This window comes from Pteropus alecto, unplaced genomic scaffold, assembly GCF_000325575.1.
Source record: "Pteropus alecto unplaced genomic scaffold, ASM32557v1 scaffold146, whole genome shotgun sequence".
Classification (NCBI taxonomy): Eukaryota; Metazoa; Chordata; class Mammalia; order Chiroptera; family Pteropodidae; genus Pteropus; species Pteropus alecto.
Genome location: NW_006442107.1, coordinates 6,367,148 through 6,375,353, shown reverse-complemented (window position 1 = coordinate 6,375,353; position 8,206 = coordinate 6,367,148). Strand labels below are relative to the sequence as shown.

The 8,206-nt window shown below is 39.2% G+C and overlaps 1 protein-coding gene across 1 annotated transcript in view; it reads right to left on the bottom strand.

The window, feature by feature from the left end:
- PSTPIP2 (proline-serine-threonine phosphatase interacting protein 2) overlaps positions 1–8,206 on the bottom strand; it is an 80,412-nt gene that overhangs the window by 6,687 nt on the left and 65,519 nt on the right. Inside the window, exons 7-12 of the mRNA XM_006919939.3 lie at positions 5,597–5,695; positions 4,966–5,011; positions 4,042–4,121; positions 1,694–1,792; positions 850–946; positions 647–728 (exon numbers count right to left, since the gene is read on the bottom strand). Coding sequence (XP_006920001.1) covers positions 647–728; positions 850–946; positions 1,694–1,792; positions 4,042–4,121; positions 4,966–5,011; positions 5,597–5,695 — 503 coding nt within the window. The remainder of the gene's footprint in view (positions 1–646; positions 729–849; positions 947–1,693; positions 1,793–4,041; positions 4,122–4,965; positions 5,012–5,596; positions 5,696–8,206) is intronic.

The following is an 8,206-nucleotide window of genomic DNA, read 5'->3' as shown; positions in this document are numbered from 1 at the left end:
GTGGCGGAATGGATAAGAAAACAAGACCCCTACATATGCTGCCTACAAGGGACTCACTTCAGATTAAAAGACACACAGAAACTAAAAGGAACGGGATGGAAAAAGATATTACCTAGAGGGTATTGTGCTGAATGAAATGGGTTGGGTATAGAAAGACAAATATCTCATGATTTCATGTACATGTGGAATCTAAAGAACAAAATAAACAACAACAACAACAAAAACAGAAACAAACTCATAGATACAGAGAATATTTTGAGGGCTGCTAGATGGGAGGAGGGGTTGGGGGGGATGGTAAAAAAGGGCAAAGGGATTAAGAAGTACAAATGGATAGATACAAAGTAGTCTCAGAGATATAAAGTGTAACATAAGTAAAACAGTCAAAAGTGTTGTAAAAAATATCTAAGGAGGCAGAGGGGTACCTGATTTAGTGGGGTGACCAATTCATGAGTTATATAGATCTTTAATCAATATGCTATACAACTGAAACTAATATATTATTATATGCCGACTATAATTGAAAAACTGATTGAATCGTATAATGTAAACGAGCAACTAATTGTCTATTATATTTCAATAAAGCTGGGGGAACAAAAAGACTAAAAAAATAGTATTTTTCCTCATGTGAAAGGAAGCTGGTTATTACCTTGCCAAGTTAGGCCCTGTAGCCTTTCCTGGTGGGGCTGCATTCTTCTGGGGGCAGTAGAAATTTTCATACATGATGGGTGCTAGAGAAATCATCAAGAAACAAAATGTAAAGAGGCAGATGTCTTCCATTCTCAATGACACGTGACAAAAAAAACTAATAGAATTGCTTAAACAAACTCCCGACCCTACTGCTCTATTCACCTGGTGGAGTCTGTCCAGTTTTTCGTTGATTCACAAAGTACTCAATGTCTTTCTCGATGCTGCACATTTCTAAACTCTTACGAACTTCTTCATACATCTAACAAAAAGAAGAGGGATGTCCATCAAAATTGTGGCACAGCTTATTAAAACAGGTGGCTTGATGAAAGGCTGACTCATTTCTAAATTTTGTTTTGGAATTTGTTTGGTTTTTTGTTTTTTTGTTTTTTTTTAATACTTATAGGATAAAGAATAGAGATACCAAGTCCTATGACACAAGACCAATGCCACGCACAAACACAAAGACAATTACTTAACTTGGAGATAACTTCTTCCATTCAATCCTACAGGCTTTTTGTGTGTTCAATTGTTATTCTAAAGTAAATGTCTCACCGAAGTAAGGGTGGCTATTTCTTAGCAAAGAAGGCTGTGCTGACTTGATTCTGGTCCCTCTGAGACCTGGGAACCCCATGAGGATGGCTGTACACAAGTTAAACCTGGATAATGGCCCAAGGAATGCCACTGAAGCAAATCCTGAGCCCTGGAGTGACCATTACCTGGGCATGGGTCAGGCTACTAGTACATTCATGTTGTGACTTCTCTGTCTTCCACAAATTAAACTAGATTTGGGTCCCCTTTCTCTGATCTCCTGCCCTGACTCTGAATTTCTTAAAAAGAAAATCAAGACAGCAAAGTAGACCAAGAGTCAGGCGTCTCTTATGTTAGGTGTCTATCTGGGTCCTTCCACCAACTCACTGTGTAGCCCTGGGCAAGTTGCTGTACCTCTCTGGGCCTCAAATGAGGGGTATGAGCTAATGAACTCTCCATGGATGCCTCTGTGACTTACATCATCACTTTTGACACATTGTTTCGACAGATGATTCATGTGTAACCACAATGCGTTCCGAAAGAAGTTTATTCGTTCACATTCTTGAGCCTCCAACACCTACAGAAACATAACTACATGTAAATACACGTGCAGAGAAAGGGGTCACTTTTCTAGACTGGCTATGACGTAAGAAACAATGTCAACCCTCAATTATCAGTAAGCTTATTGTCCTATTTAGGGTACTCCCCTCACCACTGAGAAAACTCATAATAAACTCTTAGAGCAAGCAAAGAATGCAAATGGATTCTAATATGGTATTAACATAAACTGAATTGAATAACTCTGAAAGGTAATAGGTTATGAATTTCAGCTCCCATTTCCAGATCCCTGAGGGGCACCTCTGACTAAGCAGCCAAACAGAGCCTCAGAATCAAAAGGTTGACCATCCCACCCCCCAACACACGTACACCAATGAATGACTTCAATTGGCAAGATGGTCATAATTGTAGCTAGTTGAAGAATATATGGGGGTCCTTGTACTTGTCTTCTATTGTTGTGTATGTTTGAAATTTTCCTTAATAAAAAAGTTTTAAGTCACTGCCTAAACAATAGTTTTTTAAACATTAATAAATATCCAAATATTTTTTTTTTTGGAAAATCAAGCTATTCTACAAAGTGAATGCTATTCTATTCAACAGTGAATGTTATATGTTAGCATATTTTTAAAATATTAGATGTAACACTATTACATTTTAAAACATTTTATAATGTAAAACTTCAAACATATACAAGAATAGACAGAATAGTATAAACATTTACCAACTCACAACCGATTCTGTTTTACCTACACCCCTACCAACTCATCTACTCCCTGAAATATTTTGAAACAAAGACATTATTTCACCTGTAAATTTTAGTATTTATATACTATACATTGTATACAAAAATTACATTATTTTTATTATGGAGTATTTCATAGACAGAATCATGAGAGCAATATAATAAATTCCATGTACCAATGACCTAGCTTTGTCAAAAATTTTGGCCGTAATTGCTCCAGATTCTGTTAAATCCCTGTGTGCTTTTCCCCAGTCTCCATCACCTTCCTCCTTCCCACAGATAACCATTATCTTAAATTTTATCATTCCCATGCAGATTTGTATAATATGTATCCTTCCATTAGAGGTATATCATATTGCTTTGTATGTTCCTAAACCTCATAAAAATGGCATTATTCCAGGCTTTTCTATGAGAGTGTAAGGTAAAGGAAGTAAAGCAGAAATGAGTGTTTTAGAAGGGGGATAGTAACCCACAGTATCAGACGGTAAAGACAGGTCAAATAAGATTAGAAACTGCAAAGGCTTGCTGGACCTCACACCAAGAAAATCACTGCTTTCTCAAAGAGAGCAGCTACATGGGAGCAAACCCCAGACACAGCAGGCCGGGACAGGCAGGAGCAATGAGGATGTGGAGACGGCTCCTTCGAGAAGCCTGGCCATGAAGAGAGGAGAGGGTATGAGATGGGAAGCAACAGCTTGTTGTGGGTAAGTTTTAAAGCCAGGAATGAGCTGAGTGTGTGTAAATAATAGCAGTTCACGTTAAATGGAGCTGTGCATAAGGCAGTCGGGGAAAGCCAGATGGGTGGGATCCTGAGCCCAGGTGGTGGGAGAAAATCCTGATAGGGAGGGAACAGCACAATTTCTATTGCAACAGGAGGAAAGGAGGGAGGGGAGTGGGGTGTGTAGATCAGTGGTTCTCATGCTTGAAATTGCATCAGAATCACCTGGAGGGCTTATTATCAAAGAGGTTACTGGGCTCACTCCAGAGTTCCTGATTCAGTAGGTCTGGAATTGGTCTGAGAATTTGAATCTCTGACAAGTTCCCAGGCAATGCTGATGCTACAGTTCCTGGAACCTCACTTAGAGAACCACTGATAAGATGTATAGATAGGGTGACAGAAATTTGAGGAAGTTTCCAGGTTACGTCACAAGTACATGTGAGCCTCCTGAAAGGTAATTACTTAATTAACCATTAATTGATTCATCTGTCTCATCAGGGTAGGAGATCAGAGAAGGGGGGAGCCAATAACTCAATAACCCCACTAACTCAATATCAGAGGAAGACCTTGAACAGAAGTGGACAGCATGGTCAGGAGAGGAAGGAGGCAGAAAGATGAGGTTTGGGGGAAAACATTATAGTTCCTTTCATTCTCCACTTAAATTCCTGATTTCTAATCTTCTCTCAAGTAGTTTATCAGAATTGGGGATGGGGGCGGGGCATAATAAGGGAGTGGAATATTTCTACAAAAGTAGATTCTACAAGTTCTAGGATGAAGACCCGCCCCCTCCTAAGCAGCTTCCAGTTACCTCACAGGCCTTGATGTGCTCGCTCTGCCACTCTTCTCGGACCTTATCCAGCATATTGACATGCAGCATGTACGCCTTGTCTGCAATGGAAGGGAGGGGCCTGGGTTCAGAAACTAGACGGGAGGGCACTCGCAGACACCCCTCAGGCTCATCCGAATGGCGGTGAGCTCACAAGGTTCCACGGAGCTCAGAAATTTGGAAGGCCAGAATCACACCTCTCACTCTCATATCTTTGGGAAATTAGCACAGAACCAAGCAATTAGCAAGAAATGATCCAAGAGGGGAAGTGAAAGCAGACAAAGAACCTCAACCAGAGTTTTCCTTGTCTAATGTGGCCTCAATAGCTTCCACCTCTTTTCATTTTCAGGAAATCATCGAATGAGGAATGCAGAAAAAGAGAACTACCTTAAGCCCTAAAGGGGCACCAAATTATTTTAGTTTGGGGGTTAGAGACGTCTTAAATGACTCGGGCCATGAAAGGCTTATTTCCTGCCAGATATTCTGGGAATTAGACACCTTGGATTTGGATCTTAGATTTCAGCGATGACGAGTCCTCGCAACTTGGCTGTTTCTTTCACAGTGGATAAGAGATATCAGGGCTGAAATGAGCTTTTCAGGTAGATGTTCCCAATAAATCAGAGTGAGCACTTCATTACAAAGTAGCTGCCACACGACCCCACCACCGCCACCATGCGACTACATGTAAAAAGCAGTAACACTAAGCAAGCAGTGGCCAGGAACTGCTGCCTCATTTGTTCCTTTCTCTCCTTCCCGTCCTTCCTCCCTGGTTCTCCCTTCTGATTAATCCTACTGTATATCCATACGTTCTTCATTGTAAGGTATATAAAACTACCTTTCTCAGACAGATTTAGGATAATGCAAACCCTACCACAATCCTCCCCATCCCTGGGAGCCGTCCCTCACCCGAGTCCTCTGCTGCTGTCTTTGAAGTTGCTAGTTTCACAAAAAGCTGTGAGGACAAAAAAGAACAAGAGATCAGGAATGCTGGGCCAGGATTCAGTTGGCAGAACAGATCTAAAAACAGTGAGTGTGAAGAGATGAGTGCTAGTCCAAGTCTTCCCTATGTTGCACTCAAAAGCAAACCGTTCAACTTGCCCTCTAATTTTATCACCTTTGGAAAATATCCATCAAGCATCTTGCCCTATGTCTTCCTAAAAACATACCCCTGCCTTTTGTTTGCTGACGCCTTTATATCTGGATTTTATAAAATTAAGTTTATAATACACCCAAGCAGGAGGCAGCCTGGCTACAAAGAATATATAAGTTGAGTTTTGAAGAAAGATGAAAAATAAAATCAAAACCTTCTCCCCTACTTCTATCACCTCCTTCCCTCCCCCATGGCCTCCTTCCTCTAGCTCTTCCACAACCCCCAAAATGTGACAAGGGTTTTTCTGGTTTAGAGAATCCTAACAGCCTAAAGGAAGATATTGCCAGGAGCTCAGGGGACAGGTCCATTTTAAATTAAGATTATTAATAACTGGCTTTAGCTCAATATAGTAAATCTCAGATTTTTCAGGTCAGCCCTCCCAGGTACCTTTTCTTGTTGCTTTGGGTTTACGAGGTTGGCACTTCGGTGGACAGCCTGCTCTGCATCGTCTTTGTCTCGGCATTTCTGCTCATAGTTCTTCTTTGCCTGAGTTATGAGTCAAAAGAGAACTGAAATAGGTGAGCAGAACATAACCCTGAGAAACAGCCACCCTAGCCTGTCAAGCCCAGCAAAAAACAGGGCACTCTGAATAGGCTGTGATCATCACTAAAACATGGCCACTCAGAGGGCAGATGTTCTTTCTTCTCTGTCTCTGGAAGATCTCTCTAGCCCTTTTCCAAATTATGTACATAGTGGCAACCCGATCAAGGGAATAACTCCTATTTGGTAAACAAAGTACATGAGCTTTAAAAATTGACTAGAACAAAAGATGGAATTTCAAATGGGCAAAATCAAAATACATATGTAACTATAAAATATGTTATCCAACATTTACACAATATTCATAACCCTCGGAACTTAGATGCAATCATATGGTCATGTTGAAGTATAATTACAATTATGATTGTAATCATAATTGTAATTATACTTCAATATTCTAATGTGCCTCACCATAGCCTGTGGACAGTGCTATCAGTCCCATCATTTCTGTTGCTTACTGGTGGTCCAGTTCCGTTTTGATTTAAAGGATTCTGTTTTGGTTACTTTAAAAGTAGGTCATGATCTATTCTGTGCTACCATGATTACCAATGAGATGTAAACAGTTCACACACTATAGGTAGCGAATCAAATAATTTTGTTTCAGCAAAGATTTAACTTGTCTGAACAAAGGAAAGCTGTGATTCAGTTAGCTAATAAGTTAAAATGGTGACCAGAAAGAAAAGTGCTTCATTAAGAATGAAGACTCTCTTGCAGAGATGGTTTGTATCCCCAAAACCAAGGATCCAAAGAGGCCCACACCAAGGCACATCATAATTAAAATGCCAAAGGTTAAAGATAAAGGGAGACTTCCAATTCTGAAAAGAAAAAAGCAGTTAGTTACCTACAAGCAGTTACTTACCTACAAGGAAGCTCCCATAAGACTGCGCAGTTAGTTACCTACAAGGAAGTTCCCATAAGACTGCGAACTGATTTCTCAACTGAAACTTTGCAGGCCAGAAGGGATTGGCATGAAATATTCAAAATGATGAAAAGCAAGGACCTATAACCGAGATTACTGTACCCAGAAAAGCTATCATTTAGAATCGAAGAACAGATAAAAAGCTTCCCAGACAAGAAAAGCTAAGAGTTCATCACTACCAAACCAGTATTACAAGAAATATTAAAGAGACTTCTTTAAGGAGAAGAAAAAAATAAAAAATATGAATAATAAAATGGCATTAACTATATGTCTAGCAACAATTACTTTAAATGTAAATGAAGTAAATGCGCCAATCAAAAGACATGGATGAATAGATAAGAAAACAAGACCCTGACATATCCTGTCTACAAGAGACTGACTTTAGATCAAAAGACACACACAGACTTAAAGGGATGAAAAAAGATATTTCATGAAAATGGAAACAAACGAACAAAAAAAGCTGGGGTAGCAATACTACTAACAGACAAAACAGATTTTAAAAACAAAGACTATAACAAGAGACAAGGACCCAGGAATCCCACTTCTGGATATTTATCCAAAGAAACCTAAAACACTATTTCAAAGAGACACGTGCATCCACATGTTCATTACAGCATTATTTACAACAGCCAAGATACGAAGGCATGCCGGGTGCCTGTCAATGGATAAATGGATAAAGAAGAGGTGGTACACACACACACACACACACACACACACACACACACACACACACATAATGGAATATTATTCAATCGTAAGAAAGAATGAAATCTTGCCATCTACAGCAACATGGATGTACCTAGAGGGTATTGTGCTTTGTGGAGTAAGTCAGAGAAAGAATAATGTCATATGAATTCACTTTTATGTGGAATCCAGAGAAAAGGATAAACAAACAAACATGAAACAAACTCATAGATACAGAGAACATTTTGTAAGAGGATGTATGAAGCGGGTAGGGGATTAAGAGGTAAAAATTAGTCATGGGGATGTAGAGTCTATCATGGGGAGTACAGCCAGTAGTATTGTAGTAACTATGTATGGTGTCAGATGGGTACTAGGCTTCTGGGTGATCACTTCATAAGGTAGACAAATATCTAATCACTGTGTTATACACCTGAAACTAATACAATGTTGTATGTCAGCTATAATCAAAAAGAAAAAATATAAAAATTTTTAAAAATTATTTAATGTTTCTCCATACTTTGGTCACTAAATCATTTACAAATTCATGACTTTTTCTTATTTCTGATGATTTCCTAAAGATAAAATCTTAGATTCTTTGTAAAAGATTAGTGGGGTATGATATTTATGGCTCTAAAAATGTATCACAAAACACGTTTTTAAAAGGGCTTCTGCAAAGAGGGAGCAAATGTACCTTTCCCTATTTCTCCTCACAAACACAATTAAAAACCCTTGACATTATGTATAAAACAAACATAAGAAGACTCTGAAAGGTGAAGAGAAGAGAGCTAGCAGCCTTGGTCTCGGAAGAGTGACCTAGAATTGAATTCCATCAGTTTTACTTTTGCCTCATATAT